Source organism: Onychostruthus taczanowskii, unplaced genomic scaffold (assembly GCF_017590055.1).
Source record: "Onychostruthus taczanowskii isolate IOZ18803 unplaced genomic scaffold, ASM1759005v1 scaffold60, whole genome shotgun sequence".
NCBI lineage: Eukaryota > Metazoa > Chordata > Aves > Passeriformes > Passeridae > Onychostruthus > Onychostruthus taczanowskii.
The window spans coordinates 4,982,679-5,001,967 of record NW_024503680.1 but is presented as its reverse complement, the minus strand read 5'-3'; the positions used below and the strand labels follow the sequence as shown (position 1 = coordinate 5,001,967).

Sequence of the window (19,289 nt, the reverse complement as noted above, 5' to 3'; positions counted from 1 at the left end):
CCCCCTTGGGGGGGGGGGGGGTGGAAATCCGATTGCCTGCAAGTGTTCTGGCTGTAGGGTAAACAAAGTGTTTTTCTCTGCTTCCAGCACGGAGATTAAACAATTTCTTTTCACAATAATCACTTCTGTATTCAGCCAGCTTTGTGCTGGAGTCAGGGCTTGACCCCAAGTTTCTGTCTGTACAGCCAAATCGCCTCTAATCTGGACATGGTGCTACACAGAGAAATGAGAGTGAAATGCACCAAGGGAGGAGTGATGCTCTGATGGAACCATGTGCCTTTCCCTGGCATGTCCTCACTCCAGGCCCTGCCTGCTCCTCAAGGACCCCACAAGTGAGCTCTGGGCTGCAACACCCACCCTGTGCAACCAACAGAGTTGTCTAACAGGAGGCACCATGTGCTGGATTTGGGCTCATGCCTGAGTGCAGCAGACAGCTGTTAAGCAGACCCCAGGGAGATCAGGAAAGGAGCCCAAAACACAGCTAATTTTAGCACCTCCTGTAACAAGGTGAAGCTCCTGCAGCTCCAAGGCAGCTGGCTGGGTCCCATCCTACATTCTCCTGAAGCTGCAGATCTCTCCCTTTGGTGCTGGATTCTGCTCAGCTCTGATTTTTTGGAGAGATCCACCAGGGGTATCCACAGAGGCTGAGCCTGGGGTGCCAGCACAGAGCAGCCGGCAAGCTCTTGACCAGCAGCTTCTCCCTGAGGTGACAGGACAGCAGTGAAGCTGTAAACAGGATTTGCAGCTCAGGCCCCATCCTGCACACACACTGCTCCTTGGTAAGCATGCTGTGGGCACAGGGCAGTTGGTGAAAATACCCCCCAGGAGCCCCTGCCTTCCTCAGCCTGGGTGACTCTAGGGCATTGCCTCCAGCCCAGCTCCCTCTGGGGGCTGAGCAGGGACCTCTCTACAGACCCAGCTGCCCTCCCTGCCAGACTGCAAACCTCCCACAGCAGCTGCACTACTGCTCCTGATGCCCCAGGCCAGACCAGGTTTCTCCAGAAAAGCCAGTTGCTGGTTTTGCAGCTGGTTCTGCTGTGCCAAGGGATGCCAGATAAAGCCATTGGGTCAGCTTTCATTTTGGATGTGCTTCTTCCAAGTGCAGGATATGCCTGTGTAGAAAACAATGACTTCTCCAGCCTGGCTCAGAGGCTGGGGCTAGCTGCAGGCACCACCTCTGCCCTTTACAAATCCCTTATCCTCCTGACCATCCTGCATCTGCCACTATTGATCCATCAGATAACAACAGCAATCCTTTTTCTTTTCCCTTTGCAGAGGTTTACAATGAGTCTGGATGAATTCATGGAAGACAGATACTAAAGCTGACTAAACCCCCAGAAACCACCCACAGCCAAAGAAATTTTCAAGCTGAAAACAGATGCTGGCTGGGAGAATATTAAGAGGAGCATCACATGTCCTGTGTGTGATATTCCTCCTTCCTAAGAATGCACTTTGACCACTGCCAACGCAAGATCCTGGAACAAAGAAGCCTTTAGTCCACCTCAGTCTCAGAGTCTCAGGCAGCACGTACAAACACACTGCCCTGGCCCCAGCACAGAGCAAGGGCAGCTGTGCTGCAGAGCACTCCCAGTTACTCTGAGAGTTTGTGCATTTCTCTCATTTGTTATTCCCTCTTAGACACTAGGAAATCAAATGACTTTCCCTCCCAATTAGTACTCCTTCATTATGCAAATAATGTCCTTTGATCTGCTCCTGCTGTCACAGAGCGGATCTGACTGTATTTGGTTTATTCCTCTTCACGCCCCAGGAAGGCACCCACCTCTGGGAGCTGGGACTCTGCTTTTGGCAGGGAATGGAGAGTGCAGCTGAGAGCTGCCTTGAGTGAGAACAAAAACCACCCAAGCACAAACCCTAGTGAGGTCTGGGAAGGCAAGACCACAGGAGGAGGAAGAGGAAGTGGGTGACCCTTAACTCTTCAGGCTGGGATGCAGAGCAAAGGCTTCAGAGCAGCAGAGACAGGGAATGAGCAGCTCCCTACAGCTCCAAACTGGACAGCAGCCCTGCCCTTGGAGTGGCCCCATCCCAGACACCCTGTCACCCTTACTTTTTACTGAATCCAAGTGGTGCTGAGAGCAGACATGGCCACCAGCAGGTCCCCAGGCTTTGATCTTCATACACTAATAGCCAACCTAAGTTCTCCAGCCTTTGTTCTCCTGCTTGGCCAACACCAAGCTGGGATCACCTCCATCCACACTCAGGAAGGCAGCAAGGCACACTTCCCAGTCACTCTCATGGAAATACCCCACAGCTCTAAGGGAGATGCTCTGTCCAGCTCAGAGACAGCAAATATCAATAATCAATACCAACCACAACACAGGCATGAGCACACCCAGCCTTGATGCCACAAAAGAAGCACTCCCACACAAAAAGGGCCTGGCAGGTCTCTTCCCACAAGAATATCCTGAACTTCACCTCCGTGGCCCAGCAGCTTCCCATATCCTGCACCCTCAGCCCTTCCTACAGCATCTGGAGCTGAACATCTCACACCAGGTCCACGACCAGCCCCATCTACCAGCCAGCTGCTGAACCTGGGAGGCTTGAGCAGAAAGCTCCTTGCCAGCCGTGCCTGTTTATGCTTTCACAGGCTGTGTCCATCTTGTCCTTTGTGCTGCCTGTTCCTGGGCAAAGCACTGGTAAGCTGAGGGAGAAGTGGGAGGGAGCTGGGACTTGCAGCAGCAGCAGCCTGTGGGTCCCTCCAGCTCTGCGCTCACACCGCTGGGGCCCGGGCAGCAGCACCAGGGGAAGATGATGTGTGAGGCTCTCCCTGGGCTGTCTCCAGGGCAAGGCTGCTCTGGAGGAGCCCGTGCACTACCCAGGATGGCCAGACTGCAGAAGGCTCCGAGGCTGTGGCAGGCAGGTAGCCTGGAAAGCAGAACAGGCTCTTGGCTCCAGCTCCCCTCTCTAAGCATACAGCTGGGAAATGCAGCCCACGCCGTTCACAGCACTTCACTTTTAACTTCCGAGTATTTTAATTTGCAGGAATCGCCTTCTTTCATGTTGTGAAACCGTGTTTCTTTCTCCCTCTGATCTCCAATTTCGCATAGAAACTGTCTCCTTTGATATGTCTTGTTCACATCAGTCTGATCAGGCAGCTCCATAATTGTTAGTGATTTTCAAAGAACTGGGATCCTTGTCTAATACCCAGAGTTGAGAATTCCTTGCTTTTTAAAATGTTGTTCAAGCAAATTAGATTAATTTAATTTCTTTCTTTCCCTTGGGAACAGGATGCCTCTTGCTTTGGTGCCCACATGCTGTCTTTAATTTCTCCAGGAGCACCCAGCTGTAGTTCAAGGGGTCACTCTCTGACTGAGGGAAGGATTTGCACAGGTAACTGGAAGCAGAGGGAGAGCTTGGGATGCCTCAGAAGAATTTTTTCTCCATACATGAACAGAATCCAGGCAGCGGCAGCTCCTCTGGCGCAATTCCTGCACACCTGTACCTGCTGGAGGCCATGCACCAGCCTTGCAATATGCTGCACACGAACCATGGAGAGCTGGAGCTCTGTCCTGAGGCAGTGCAGACCTGAGCACCATCCCCTGCCCTCTGCTGCGAGGATGCCTCTGCAGCCAGACTTTCCTACAGCAGGACCTGGTGGTTCCCCTGAGCTGGCCTCTCAAGCCCCTGGAGCTGCCAGCTGCTCCCCCTGCCCTGGGGGCTCTCTCAGTCCTGCACTGTTACTGCCCTCTGTGCTGACTCAGCCCTTGCTGAGACCTTGGGGTCCTGCCTGATCTTCAATGTCAGCCTTTCACAAGCTGTCTGCTACCTGGACACAGCCTTTGGGAACAGTGATTTACAGTTCCTGCTTGCAGCACACGCTGACACACAGCCTGCTACAGGGGTAGCAGAGAGCCCAGCGTGCTCAGGGAACGCTCTGGCTCCAGGCAGTGCAGAACAGCCATTCTCCTGGACTCCAGCTGTGCTCAGCAGCATGGGAGCCCAGCAGAAGCGAGGCCAGCAGTGCTGCAGCTCACACATCACCTCCCTGCATTCCTCCCAAAGCTTGGATGAGCACAAAGCTGACTGTCCTGCTCTGCCATCCAGGGGGACGGACTCATGCAGCCTCATCATCAGCCTGGCCCTCCGAGCTTCAGTGAGGCTGATCACCAACATGCTTAAGAGGGGCCTGGTGCCAAGGGGATGGGCAGTTAAGGCTAACAGAGGGAAGCCACACTTCTGTCACAGGGACATGAATTGCCCAATCTCAGCCAACAAGGCCTGGCCCCTCAGAGAAGGGCAGATCCAGCTGAGAAGGGCCTGGCAGTTCTGCATGGGGATGCTCAAAGGAATGATGTCTGAGCAGCCCCGGGGCTCAGAAGAGCAGCACAGCAGCACACAGAGGATGGCCTGAGCTGGGGGAGAAGCACCACTCAGACCAATCTGAACCACAGGCAGATCTGAGCCCCTTGATTTGTGAGGGCTTAGTCCAACCACCCAGCATTTAGGAGGGAGGGGGCTGTGCAAAGCCAGAGTCAATGCACAGCAGGCAGCTGGCACCACCACGACCCATCCCCAGAGCACGGCTTAGGGCTGAGACTGAGCGCTCAGCCAAAGGCTGGCAATCAGCTCAGAGGATTTATCCACTTGTTTTTCTTAAGCCACCTTATTTATTTTTCCCTTTTGGCTCCCTGGCTCTGCAATCCCTGAGATTTGCAAGTGGTTTTTGTGGGGTACAGCAGGCTCAAGGTTTGACAGGGGAGAGGTGCAGCTTTCCCAGCCCGCAGCAGACCTACCGACGGGGGACAGCTCCGCCACGCTGCCGATGTAGGGCCCCTCCAGGAAGCGTGGCTCGCTGTCGTTGATGTCCTGCACCTTGATGATGAACTCTGACTCGGGCTCCAGCAGCTGGTCCGTCTGCCGGTCCCGCGCCTGCGCCCGCAGCGTGTAGAAGGTTTTCTGCTCCCGGTCCAGGCGCTCGGTGGCGTGGATGTCACCTGTGATCTCATCGATGAGGAAGATGGTCCCCGCGCCCTCCCCGGAGATGGTGTACTTGATGGAGCCGTCTCCCTCATCCGAGTCCGAGTGGATCTGCGGGGGAAGGAGGGAGAGGGTGGGAGCAGGCTGGGGCTGTGATTGTACCCAACCCTAGCCACCTGCACAAGATGCCCATGGTCCCTGTGAGATGCCCCTCTGCTCTTGTTGGACTGGACAGTCACAGGGAGCACCACCAGACAACTCCTGTGCATGAAGGAAGGCCCAATAAACTGGAATTTCAGGCCTGCCTTTACAGCTTTGCAGATTACAGATTCTGCCAGTGCCCACCCCCAGTACAAACCAAGGGACAAACCCCTTTAATAAGGGGTTATGAGATGATGGAAAGGCAAAGGACAACTCAACTGCAGTCCAAAGAAAGGCTTCCCTATGGGTAAGGACCCAGGACTCTGGCAGCATGGGATCACGTCTCCCAAGCTGCAGAGGTACCTCACCATCAGCATCCCTCTCCTTCTACACAACCAATTGCCCAAAGTCTATCCTTATCCACCTCAGCCTCAGCCACAGCCACCCTCCATGATCTGGGCAGCTGGTGCTGACAAGTCTCCCTGCTGAAGAGCTCACACACTTGTTGCACCCCTGTGCTGGGTTTATGTTGCAGGGTAACAGGAGTCACAACATCCCATCATCATGCCCAGAGCCCCACCCGGACAAAATCTGCAAAAGAGTGTGACAAATTGGCTCATGTTCAGGACTAAAAACAGACCCCGAGGAAGATGCCTTTGCAGGCAATCTCTGCTGCTTCATTTTTTAATTAAGACAATGTTTGGAATTAGGAAAAGAAAGGGTAAACAGCAGTTCCCTGTGGACAAAGAGCTGACTGGAATCCAGGCCAGACGTCCAGAGATAATTTTATTGGTGGCATTAAACTGAGTTATGAGGTTTTTACAATCCAGCCACTTATGAGAAATCTATTAACAGTAACTGGACAGGCAGAATGCATCTTGACAGAGAGCAGCATGGGCATTAATTGGGACAATCCATAATGGGACAGGTCCCCGGAAAGGTTTCATCAGATGCTTTCATTTGTTTCCTACAATTTTTGCTTAGAATCAGCAAAGTCATGTGCCCCCTCCACAAAAAGAAAAAAGCCGTCCATTAATCGGCTAATGAAATATGAAAATGTTTATGGGCCATTCAATCTTCCAAACTGCAGTTCTATAATCCACCTTTCAGACATACAGCTCTACCAGCAAGAATTTATACCAGAGCTGCCTCTTTTTTTACGATGCCTTCATTATATTTGTCTTGTTAGATACAGTTTATGTATTTATTTCACAAGTGAGGGACCCACACGTTAGGCAATTCAATACATTTTGCACAACAGTCACAAATTACTGCCCATGGTGACACATCTCTCAAGTCTTGCCTGGAAGGAGACCTTCACTCAGCTCACAAATAGGGCTGTGAGCCCAGCAGAGACTGGGACCATGGTGATGGATTTGGCTGGAAATGTGCCTATGGGGTGGTCATCCTGCCCTGGCCACCTGGAGCATCCTGCCCTGGTCTGTGGGGATGGTCATCCCAGCCTGGCCATCCACTCCCAACCCTCCCTGCTGGCTGGTGGAGACCTTGCTGCCCTCTTCACTTTATCATCCTCTCCCATGTCCCACTGCTACTCCGTGAGCTTTTCAGAACGAAGAAGGAGCACCAGGTCTGTACAGGCAGCTGCACAGGCGGCAGAAACCTGCATTTTCTGCTGAACACCGGGCTCATGATTAATAATTAGGCTAGAGATAAAGCATCCAGCACCACATTGAGCTCTCAGCACATCCTCTTCACATATTTGCTCATCACTGACTGCTTGGAGCAGACACCAGCATCCCTGCAAACCGGAATGCTAGGAAGAAAAATGGAGCCTGGGCTCAAGGGGCTGCAGAGATTGATTTACAGGGGAAGATTAGAAGAGCTAAATCTGTGCTGCTTGGCTAAACAACAACTAATGGGGGAGGGCCAGATCTCAGACTACAGAAACACAAGGGGAGATGCCACAGACGGGGATCACATGCCAGGGATGTTCTCTCCTCCCTGTTACAGGAGGCAGGCTTGGGGAGCACCACGCTCCCACGCAGCCTCAGGGCTCCCTCCACCCCTGGGCACGGCAGGAGATTGAAGTCACACAGCCCTGGCACACGCTGGGCCCCAAGAGCACAGGGAGCACCCAGCCCTGCCTGCAGATCAGCCCCAAGCAAGGACAGCAGTGTCTGCAGAGCTGGGACATCCAGAGGGCGGACAATAGGCTGATCTGTCCCATTTGTTAAACAGGAAAATTGTTTCCTTGTCCTAAAAGACTACAACCAGAATTCTTACGAAGCCATTAATTACATACTAATAATTAAATCAAAATTAAATATGAACAGAGGTGCACATTCTTTATTAAAAGCAATTAAACAGAAAGCACAGATACACAAATAAAAAATGACTCTGGGGCTAGAAAAGAAAGAAAATCAAATAAAAACTAGCCCGTAATAAAGGCGCACTCTGTTTGCTCCAACTCATAAAGCCCGAGTTCATCAATTTTCTTTAAATATTAGCAACTTAATTAAATCTGCTTTTTTCCCTTTAATCCTCTCCTCTATCTAAAATAGATCTGTCCACATGCAGAAGTTTGTAACTAGTGCTGACCCCATAATTCTATTTAAAAAACCCAAAGAAATCCACATCAAACTGACAGCAGCCTCAGGGGAAATTACAGTTCAGAAGAAGGATTAGCTAGAGAACCCAGATTTTATGGAAATGGTATCGGCCCTTCAGAAAGCACATATAGGTGTGTGAGAGGCATCCACAGAGGGCATCCCCAGCTCCTCTGCAGGGTCCCCCAGTGCAGGAAGGCTCCGGACCCACAGACTGCGCTAAGAGGGCTGGCACACTGCTGGGGACAGAGAGCGTCCCAGGCAAGCACTCCATCCTCTCCCAGCACCAGGAAAAGCCTGGCCCTGCTGGCTTCCAGCCCTGGGGATCACAGGCAGCGCTGTCATGCTGCTGTTGTGAGCCAGGCGGGTGATGTGGTGGGTGATGTGGAAAGGGGCTGTAAAACGGGTGAGTTGTAGGTTTCGGTTCAGCTGGAGCCGAGGCAGTGCCAGGCCTGTGACAGGGCCCGGTGCCTCCGCTGCTCCCAGGGGAGCCATGAATTAGCTGTGCCTGCTCCGAGGGCGGCGGAGGAGCGCGGCTTTGAGTGTCTGCTGAAACGGACACAAATCACCACTGAAATCCCCGCTGGCCCCCAGCCAAGAAACCCATTTCCAAGCTCCTCCAGACTCATGCCCAGACGGCTGAGGCCATGAGACAGCCCTGCTGTACAAGCTCTTGGGCACTTTCCTTCAGGGTGAGCCCATGCCTCCAGCTCTAGCTGGATTGTAGTGTGTTCCTCTGACTGGTCCCAACAGCCAGCACTGCCTTCACCCAAAAACAAACACGTCTGCCTGACATGTGGGGCAGCTGCTTCTCCAAAGCTCCCAGAAAAGGATAAAGCCCAGCAACCCCAAGGTGAAATGCTCCTTCAGCCTCAGGACACCAGGAGTGGAGGAAGCAGAGGTCCATGTCCAGCATTCTCAGGAGGGCACACACCAGGGAAGTGTGGTGAGCTCCAGCCTGCAGACCCAGTCCTGCCCAGCAAGGCACTGTCACCTGCCAGCAGCTCCCATGGACACAGGGCTTCTTGCACCCACCCCCAGACACCACAAGCAGCCAGTATACGATTGTAGGAACGCAGATGTAAATCTTGGTGTGTCCTGTTATCACCCCTGGGAGCACATTAACCTCACCACCCCCAGCAGGGACCAAGCTCCAGCCATCACAGCCCACAAAGTATTTCTCTAGCCAGGCTCCCGTGAACAACCTTCACATGAGCACTCTCTCTGCTCAGCATTGCCAGCATTTCCACCCTGCCCCTGGCTCTGCCAGCCCCATGGAGACATCAGGTCAGCTTACCTTTCCCACATAGAGCGGCTCCGTGCCCGTGTACTCCTCCACCACAAAGAACTGGTTCCAGACCCAGCCACGCTTCACTCGCCCGCCGGCCAGCAGCGCAGGATCCCCGGGCTCCCCGAGGCCAGGGCCCTCCACCGCCGTGTGCATGGCCCAGGACCCCAGCTCCTGGATGGCACAGAACAGCAGCAGCATGGTGCACAAGCAGCCCTGCAGACCCTTCGCCATGGCACTCTAGGAGGCTGCATGAGCAGGAGCTTCTGGATGTGCAGTCAGCATCCTTTAGGGAGAAGAAGGAGGAAAGTCCACACTAGCAGCGTGAGGCTGCCTGGTCAGTGCAGAGCATCCCCGTCCCTGCTGCATGCCGTGGCCTGCAGCTGGAGTGCTCCTGTCCTGCGTGAGTCACATCTGTGACAAGAGGCGCCCCGGACTGCCCGCTGCTGCTGGCGTGGGAGCAGTCAGTGCTGGTGCCTCGCAGGCTGCTCCTGGGTCTCCAGAGAAGAGGCTGGCAGCTGGCATTTGTCCCCGGGGACAGAGCTGCAGGGCTCCGTGCTGGGCTGGCGCCGGTCTGGCTGGGGAAGGGGGCGAGGCACAGCCTGCTGCCCACCCTGCCAGCAGGCACACGGGGCACAGACACCCACAGCTGGCATTCACAGGAGGAGAAGGAAAGCTCTTCCACAAAGCTTTTCACAGAGCAGTTAACAGGATGAGCTGCTGTGGCCAAACGTCTGCCTGTCCTGTGGCAGCCTGGGACTACTGTGCAGGGGTTGTGGCAGTGCAGGTGTCTGTGCCACACGTGTAGTTCACAAGGCCATTTGTAACTCCCATCTTCAGGGGAACACCATCCCAGTGCCTGCTGAAGGGTCCTTTGCCCAGATGATTCCGGTCACTTCCATTCTCTGCTGGCTCACGCAGGGAGGTGCAGGGCAGTCAGCAGCATCTCCAGGAGCCTGGAAAAAGCCAAGGTGTCAGAGCTGGTGTGAAAACATGGCCCAATGTCCCCCTGTGCTGCTCCTCCAGCCTTGCTCAGTATCTCCCACCTGCCCTGCCCCAGGTGCTCCACAGCAGGGCCAAATCCCACAGGTCCTGGCAGAGCAGCAACACAACAGGGAGGGCTGCAGAGCTCCACCACTGCAGACATCTGCTCAAGCAGGGACTCAGAGACCAAGGACCCTGCTGACAAGAGCACCCCCTCACCACATGGTCCTGGCTGTCGAGAGAGTGAGGTCTGTGCCTGGAGGGAGTCACTAGTGCCCACTCACACTGTCAGGAGAGGTGCAGCAGTACTCCTGGCACAGCACAGCTGCTGGTGCCTGGCAGGACCAGAGCACAGCAGTCCTGCACAGGCAGACAAGGCTCACACTGAGGGATACCAGCCCCTGAGCATGGCAGGTACAGCCTGTCCAGACACTCCTGTAAGCTGTCCCTGCAGAACCTTTATGTCAACTCACCTCTGCAGCCATAGGCAGCAGAAAAGCATCTGTTCAAGAATTTGCCACCTGGCTGACTCTAAAGGTAACAGTTTGAAAAAGGGCTCTGGTGTAAGCTTCAAGCCACCCTAAAGGCACTGAGTGCTGAGACATGAGACCTTTAGCCCAGGGTACATTGCATCCAGTGAGCACATGGAGAGAAGAAGCCTGATCAGGAGATGGGGATGTAGCATCCATCTCTCCCTGCACCAACGCCCTGAGGTTCCACCAGAGCTCTGCAATACCAGCCACAGCCTGATCTACTCATGAAACATGCACCAGTCTGCAGAATTCATCTCCTGTCAGCTGCTACTCTTAAGAGGAGGCAGAAAAAGGGTGAATGGAAAGGCAAATGATCCTGGACTAGATGTCCATCTACTCCCCATAGAAAGGGAACTGGACTGTGCTTTGCACAGACCCCTACATAAATCTGAACAGTTCAGAGGAGGGACAGCTCCCACATATTTCTCCAGCCCTTTCCCTCACTTGCTATTCCCCCATGTGACTCCACCAATGGGACTGCTTCCCAAACAGGGAATGTCTGCTGCACTCTTTCCTGCCTGCATTCACCCTCTGGACAAACACTTCTCTGAGAACCACAAAGCATCATTCTACACTGCTTGTTCATGATTCACAAGTTGTGTGTCACACAATGTGCACAAATCTATTCACCAAAAGGTTTCACATGCATCCCACCCCATGCACAGCTAGGATCAATCATACTCACAGGCTTCTTTTGTCTATTTATGCCTCATTTGTGTGCACACACATTTCCTCCCCATGCACACACGCTATATTCCACTCACACATGCACATCAGCTGTCACATGTGCCAGCCCTGTGCACTTCAAGCTCCAAGGAAGACGGGGTCTCCAGTGTATTTTTATGTTAGAAATCATGGTACAGAAGCACTAACATTGCTCCCCACCCCTCCTCCTTGCCAGCCCATTTATTATGAAGATATTTCCACACCAGCCAGGTGAGGCTGTTGGCAATGCCACAACTGTGTCTTGCAGCCAGGCCTCCCCATGCAGTAGTTCTTCCTGTCCCTGCTCCCACAGGGCAGCTGGTGAGGATCCCTACCAAACATCAAACACCAGAGTATTTAACACTGCTCACTTATTGAAGCAAGATGACCTGTAGGTTGGGGACGGACTGAGCCATCTCTTCCCAAACAGAGGGCAAAGTAACTGCACAGAACAAATGCAGAGATTGGGGTCCCTGCCCTGCAGCAACAGAGCTGAGGCTGCCCAACCCACAGCAGGCTCCAGAGCAAGACCCTCACAAAAAAAGCACAAGTGCAAGTGTGCTTTATCACACGTACCTGGGTATACATGAGGTAAATACAGCAAGACAGTGCACTGCTGTCACAAACAGCACCTCTCCCAGTTCTCACACCTAGGAGATCTCTGCTTATTTTGGAGCAGGTTACCCAGACAGTGAGACATGTCAATAAACTCAGCAGCATAAGCTGTGCCAAAGCAAGAGTTTCAGGTCAGCAGCAAGGGCAAACAGTAAGCGTGGGAAGAACACCCTATCCAGCATCTCTGCTTGCCACTCTGCAGCACTTTTGCAGGCAAGACCTCTGGTTGCATCCAAAATCTGAGTACAAGTGAGTTGTAGCTGGTAAACTCAACTGCCAGAAAGAGAATTTAAAAAATAATCCATCTGCATGTGTTCTCAGGACAGCTATGTCAGCCAGAGCCTTGGGGAGAAGCAGCCACCACCTGCTGAAGTCTCCCGTTCTGCCTTCCCAGCATCCTGACCTTGCCATCCAGGAGCAGATCCAGCCACAATGATTTATAAAGCCCTGCCAGAAGCCTGACAAGGCAGCAGTGCCAGTGCCAGGGTGCAGTTCTGCAACACTGAAGGCCTTCTGAACACATGGGAAGGCTGCAGGAAAGCCAGTCCAATGGAGCAAATCCTGGCACCACAACTAACATCAGCATCCAAGGTCTCCAACCGAGCTGGCACATGAAGGCAGCACATTCCCTCTGCCTCCAGAACCCAGCACTCGGGGCACACAGCTGGCAGAAAGCACCAACACTGCCTCTGTGACAGCAGCAGGAGCCACCTTAATTCCCCTCATCACACCATTTCACACCTTAGTGGCATCTGATTTCCTCCAGGACACAGCTACCCCAGGCACACACTGCAGGCAGCCCTGTGCACACAGAAATGGCACTGCTCCCTGCTCAGAAATGGTCTCTGGGCCTTCTCTGTCAGCTGACCAGAGTTACAGCACAGCCCCAAACAGTGTCAATAAACCAGTAGGAATAGCAGCTTAAATGCACCCACTAAGGCAAGGCAGGAAAGAGGAAGTGAGGGCAGGAGATGCTGCAGCGGGCGAGCTCCACTCCAGCCGAGCTGCTCCCTGGCTGGCAGACAAGCTGGCCCACAGTTCCCAAGGCAACTTGCTCAGCCCTGCTGCATCTGAGCACTCCACAGAGCAGATTCTGCCATGGAGAGTCCTGCTGAGCACCCATGGGGCTGGGCTGCGTTGCTGTGGGAAACACAACCTTCTGTATAGTCTCAGCTATTGTGCTGTTTTTTATATTTTACAGATTTCTCATCTGAGCTGATGCAGTTTGCTGGTCACGTGTCCAAAGTTCAGCTACTCTCAGCTGAGCTGTCTGCATGCTCTTCCTGTGGGCAGCAATGCAGGTGCTGTAACCAGAGTTGCCTCATCCAGGTCCCAGAAATCAAAGCCCAACTACAGAACCTGTGGCAACCTCCAGTCCTCTGCACCACAAAATGCGGGCCCAGAGACACATCTGTAGCCAGGCTCATTGCTGATCCAGATCTTTCTTCTTCAGTGACAAATTCTCAGCCTGTGTCTCTTCTGTGACAGCTTCGGGGTCATGTCTCTCCTCAGTGGGCAGAACCTTTCCAGCTGCCACATCACAGACCTCTTCCAGAGGCTGCAGAGCCAAGAGCCCCAAGTCCTACTCATGCCCTTGCAGCAGCAGGAATCAAGAAGGTCCCATGCACAGGAACCAGGACTAGCACAGTATTTATTTCCCTGTGTTATTGAAAACATTTCACAAAGAGCTGGAAGTGCCCCTTCTCTGTGCCACACGTGAGCAGCAGGGCTGTAAATAACCAGTGGGAGCTGCTGCAGCCAGCACAGCCCACAGCAGCACGCATGGCAGCGTGCCCAGCACTCACCACACCAAGCAGGTTTCCACGCAGAGTGTGAAGCCCCAGACCCTCACACTGCCCCAGGCCCAGGGTGATGTCCCCTCTCCTGCTGCTCTGCCATCCCTGCTTCCAATTATCAGCACAACTCCCCCCTCCCTCCCCTCCCCACAAGAGCTCGTGCAGTTTGTTGGTGTGAATTTGGCACAGCTATACTGTACATCATGTTGACAGTAGAAATTACATCCTGAGCTTATGTTTTACACTGTGCTCTGTCAGAACTCACCGCAGCCCAGTGATCAGGACAAATTGAATAGCATCCCGTCCATGTCAATATTTATTTCATTTTACAAATGCAGGCTGATGCAGGAGAAAGTAGGCAGGGGGAGGGGGAAGACATGGGCAGGCAGTAGCACACCAGGACAGCAGTGCCCAGTACACCACAGTCCTGCATTACTGCCCAGGAGCCCAGGGAGGATTGTCCCAGCCAGGGGCCAGGCAGCATCCCTGGGACCTCATACACGTAGCTCTGCTGGAAGGGTTGGCACACCAGCACTGCTCCTCTGATGAGCCCTAATAACTGGTAAAAACCACAGAATTGCCCACCAGGTACCAGAAGATGCAAAGGCAGGGAAGGAGAGCCCTCTCTCCTCAACCTCAGTCTGCAGCCTCAGCAAACATGAGCTTGGATGTCCTGCTCTGGCTCCCCACTCCTCCCAGCACAGAGGCACCAGCATCAGGACTGCTCCAGGTGCTCAGAACAGCCACGAGGATGCTACAAAGGCTGCTGAGGAGCAAGGCTCTGCTTGTGCCACCCTCTAGAATGCAGAGCCACAGCATGAATACCAAGCACAAGAGAGGAGCTCCTTAAAGCTTGGGTTTTCTTCTGCTTTACCACAGCCCAGAGGACAGAAGGAAACGAAGGCTGCAGCAGGAGGGTTGCTGGACAGAGACAATACCTCAGTCCTCACACCCACGGTCCTCTTGCTGCTGGATTAGCTGCCTGCAGAATGAGTTCATGGGAGCAGCCCTTACACAGCTCCAGCCCTGCTACCCAGCAAAGCCAGGGAAGGAGCAGACAGCAGCACAGCAGGGACAGTCCTCGGGGTAGGGACAGCAGTGGCTGCCAGCACCTGCAGGCAGAATCCCAATCCTGTGGCTGAAAACTGGGAGCTCGTGGACTTCCATGCTGCTCCTTACAACGTGCCCTCCCAAGGGCACAGCATGCAGGGACAAAGGGGGCATGAGAAGAGCTGTGGTGTGCCTGCATCCCCAGGGTCTGGAGCAGCTATCTCTGACCAGCCATGAGGAAGGCACACAGCTCCAGCACTGTTGTGCCAGCTTTGGCACTGGGCACAGCCACCTCACAGGGAGGCTGCAGAGGAGAGCATGGGGAGATACAAGGGGCAGGCTGGAGATGCAGACAGAGCACAGTCACAGCTTTGTCAATGGTTTGCAGCTCTGCTCCCAACAGGCAGGACTACAGCACCTCTGGAGACAACCCAGGTCAGAAAGTCAGATGGACAAAAGCTCCTACTTGACTCCCAGCAAGCAGCTATAAGCGCCCCACTGTCAGAGCAGCAAAAAGAGCACAATTTTCACACCAGCTTGTTCCCAGAACATGCAAACCCATCAGGAGGTGCCTTTTTAAAGAGTGGGGCCAACCTCCAGCACCAAGCAGCCCCTCCATTCCCTGTCCAGCTCCTTCTGACCCCGCTGTGCCTTTACTGAGAGCTCAGAGGGTGTGCACTGGCTCCAGCACCATCCACACGTCAGCTGTGTCACCTCAAGGGAACAGCTGGAGCCACATGCAAGCACCAGAGCAGCTCTGGGGGTCAAATTTAGTGCCAGCTCAGTCTGTATCCCACAGGGAGCCCACCTGCCTCACATCTGAGAGCGTGGGCAGCACAGCAGCCCGGCCTCAGACAGCCCTTCCTGGGAGATGGGGCAGGAAAAAGCAGCAATTACTCCAACAGCAATTCTTTTCCAGCACTGCCTACAGTGCAGCATGGGCTGTGACCACGTCTCCTCCTGTTAAACAGGATTCAAATCCGCTTAAAGCTCCCCTTCCTGGGAAAAGGAACAGGCTGGCTAGAGCACACTCCCCAGACTGGTTGTATGGAGGTAATACAAGCACGGCAAGGCTGCTGCAAAGCTTTAAGATGGTTCATAATCTCCAGGCCTAGGGCTAAGACATGAACTCAGGCTCTCTGGAGCTCACTTTCTCTACTGGATATTGTAAGACACGATGAGGCAAATACAGGTGTTTTTTTTTTTTTTTCTTTTTATAAACTTCTCCTCGAAATATAGAGACGAGAGATGAGGCAATCTCACCAGACATAAAACACTGTCAACTCCAGGCCAGGCAGGTGTATCACAATCAACCTTCCAACATCCCACACGCTGTCTCTTGACAAGAGATGTCAGTACCACACCAAGCACCTTGGCCAAGCACCCACCCATATCCCCACAACTCCTCTCCAGCATTCAAGAGGCACCTCAGGATTACCTCTTTGGGCTGGACAATGGAATGCTCAGGGCACTGAGCCCTCTGCCCCACAGGGCAGTTTTAGAACACCAGGGACCAACAGCACAACCTGGCTGCAGCCCCCACAAACCAGTGTCCTTGACTGGAAAACATGAACACAGATCACTAATTCTGTAAGGGAAGGCAGCACTGCTGAGAGAAAAGGTGTGGGGTGCCCACTCACATCACGACAGATGATGATCACAGCCACTGCACTGCAAGCTCACATTCCAGCAGATCCCAACAGAGGCATTTCAGTCGCAAAGTTCAGATAAAGCTGGACAAAGTACCAGAATACTGGTGCCATGGAGAGCATCTGGAAGCTAGACAGGTTTTTGCCACTGCAAGCTCTGGAACTCCCATTGCACCCTCTGCTGAAATGGATCCTGCAGAAGGCAGACTCTAACTCAGTGTCCTTTCCAGAATATCACCAAATTTTGCCAATCAAGCAAGAGATGGCAAGAGATATTGACTGGAGAGCACACAGCATCACACTGTGTACAAATGCTGCAGATCAGTGGCAAAATAATTCAGAACTGCGGAGGCTTTTGAATTAAGATATTTAAATTACTTTTGTGTTTACTTACACAGTGAAAGGGTCATGTAACCAGTTACTGGATAAGCATATCCTAAATGCAGGCTCAGACTGTGCAAGGCATTTGGTAGCAATCTGCCTTTCAGCAAGTCTTCAGCCCTGATAGAGAGCACAGAAGACAGACAGACAATGATAAAATCAAGTTCTCTCTCTCTGATGTCACCACAGCCTCAGCTTTGACAACGGGGCAGAAAACCCATTATCTGTAGTAAAAGTTTAGTCATGCTTGTTTTTGAAGTAAATCTCTGGATTTCCTCTTTCTGCTTCCTTGGAACTGTTCTCTCAGCAAGGAACTCCTTCATCTGCCTTTCTTCTCAGATCAGCTTGCACACGGCTGAGAAAAGTTGTTTTGGCAGAGGAATGTGTACCTACACAGTGCTCAGGTCTGTATGACTAAACATGCCTCTTTCTCCATTCTTTTTAAGTTGCTTTAAGTTTAATTATTGTCCCCTTTGATGCTGCTTTGAGAAATTATAATAGAAAAATGAGGCAACTGTCAGAGCAGGAGCTATTCACAACCTTTTGACTTCTCATGTTCAGTCACTTTCTGCTATCAGACACACTGTGAGGAACTGTATTTCTTACAGCTCTCACACAAGCATTGTTTGGAAGGAAGTATTTTCAAAGTTTAGGAGGGTTTTTTTTCCCCTCTAAATCTTCTCTAGTCCAAATTTCAAAGAAATTTTAATTGCAAAGAAAATCTCAACATTTGCCCTAGGGAAGAGGTTTTTACAGCCATAACGGTCTCGCTCTGCAGCAATTCTTTCCCAAATATGGAATTTTCATGCCTTGTCTACGTGAATACAATGCTTTTAATTTGTCTTTAAAAACAGTCTCTGAGAGGAGGTGGAAGCAGCCATCACAGCAGCTCTGTCACAACTTCTGAGATGGACAGAGCTCCTCCTGCTGTGGTGAGAGAGCTCTAGAGCTCAGGCCAAACCTTTCATTTTAGGATCTGGACAGAGAGCTGTATCTGAAAGTCATTCCCTTACAAACACCCTATATAAAGTCAGAAGTTGCATTCCTAAGAGAGCTGCATCTTTTATGCCTCAGCACCTCCTGAGGAGCCTGAAATGCTCTTGTGCAGTGGGCAGAGAGTCTCACCAGCCTCCCCTGCCAGAGCTGCACCTGTGGCACAGCCCCAGGACACACAGGGACCACCATCACTCCCTCCTTGCCTCCTGCTGCACTTCTTCTGGCCCTCAACACCAGCAGAAGTGACAAGAAAGGAAAGGCATGAGCCCAAAACAGGAGGGGTGGAATCAAAGCTGATGGCCCAGACAACGGGCCATTTGGATGGGAATTAAAGGACAAAGTAAAACAAAAATGCACAAAATGGAATTCTTCCGCTTTGACAAATGTGGAGGGAATTGGGCTCTTTTAAGCCAATGTTTGGCAGATGCATGAATTATTTATCATTCAATATTGTGTGATTAAGTGGAAAATTGAAGATGTTCATAGTTCTGTCTGCAACTTTCTACCTCTTGTGAAAGACTCCTCAAATTCCTACACAGAATAACAAGTGGGTATTATAGCGAGACAGAGGTTCAAAGAAACCTCCTTCAGTTTGCTTCTCAAGGTTCAAGGCCACGTTCAGACTCAGTCCTCTGGTGAAATAAATACTATGGCAGGCACACATCACTTTCAGGAAGGTCTCTTGCTGCTGCTCACTCTTGCTCCCTATACATCTTAATCCTCTTAGCAATTTTGTCCTTGGAAATCCCTCAGTCTTCATGACAGGAGATCTGCAACCCCTCTTTACAGAAGGCATGAGGAAGTCCCTTCCCCTGACAGCACACTGTCATTTTGAGACCAATTCCAGGCCCCCACAGGATCCTCCACAATGACGCTGAGAGGTTGTGAGGGAGGACAAAAGAGCAGAAAAAAACCAGGACAAGACCTGGGGGGCTGCACCTGCAGTTTTCACAGTACTTTTCTGCAGTGTAACAAGATCATCTGGTTGAGCACAGCCCAGATTAGAAGCCTGTACCAACTTTCCACTGCAGATATCTCTCTGGGTGCCTTTGGTCCAAGCTAAATGGCTTCCTCAGCACCTGAGGACAAGCCTGCAGTAATAAACAGCTGTTAGGAAGGTGGAAGAATGAGTGTAATTAGTCTCCTTAATGCCAATTTCAGCCTGATCTCTCACACTTAAGAAAACTGTTACAACGATTTTCTTTTTTTCAGAGGAGCTCATTAAATAAAAATTAGAAACAAGATAGTATAATGGGTAAGAAAATTGTTTCTGCAACATCCTGCTAAAATCCAACACTGCCCTGCCTACAGACAGGCTTTTCTGGTTTGGAAGAAGATACTCCAAACCTTCCTGCTCCCCAGGAATTCCTAAGCACCAGGAAGAAAATAAGGAATCTGGGCACCACAGGAATTTAAGAACCTGAAGCAGAATGGTGCACAGCCTCATCCCCAAAGAGGAGGCAAACATGCTTTGCAAAGACACAGCACTGTGCAGAACACTCCACCACAGCTGGCAGGAATCCCTGGCAGCCGAGTCTCTAACACAGGTAGTACATTTTGGCCAAGTCTGCTTGAAAGCCAACGTCTCCAAGAGGAGCACAACACGGAGAGGGTCTGCCCAGATGATCAGCTCTCTCCTAGTCCCTTCC

General features: G+C 52.2%; 1 protein-coding gene across 1 annotated transcript in view; it reads right to left on the bottom strand.

The window, feature by feature from the left end:
• CDH22 (cadherin 22) overlaps positions 1-9,165 on the bottom strand; it is a 49,351-nt gene extending 40,186 nt beyond the window's left edge. Inside the window, exons 1-2 of the mRNA XM_041419249.1 lie at positions 8,941-9,165; positions 4,752-5,046 (exon numbers count right to left, since the gene is read on the bottom strand). Of these exons, the coding sequence (XP_041275183.1) occupies positions 4,752-5,046; positions 8,941-9,165 (520 nt within the window). The remainder of the gene's footprint in view (positions 1-4,751; positions 5,047-8,940) is intronic.
• Between the last annotated feature and the right edge of the window lie 10,124 nt (positions 9,166-19,289).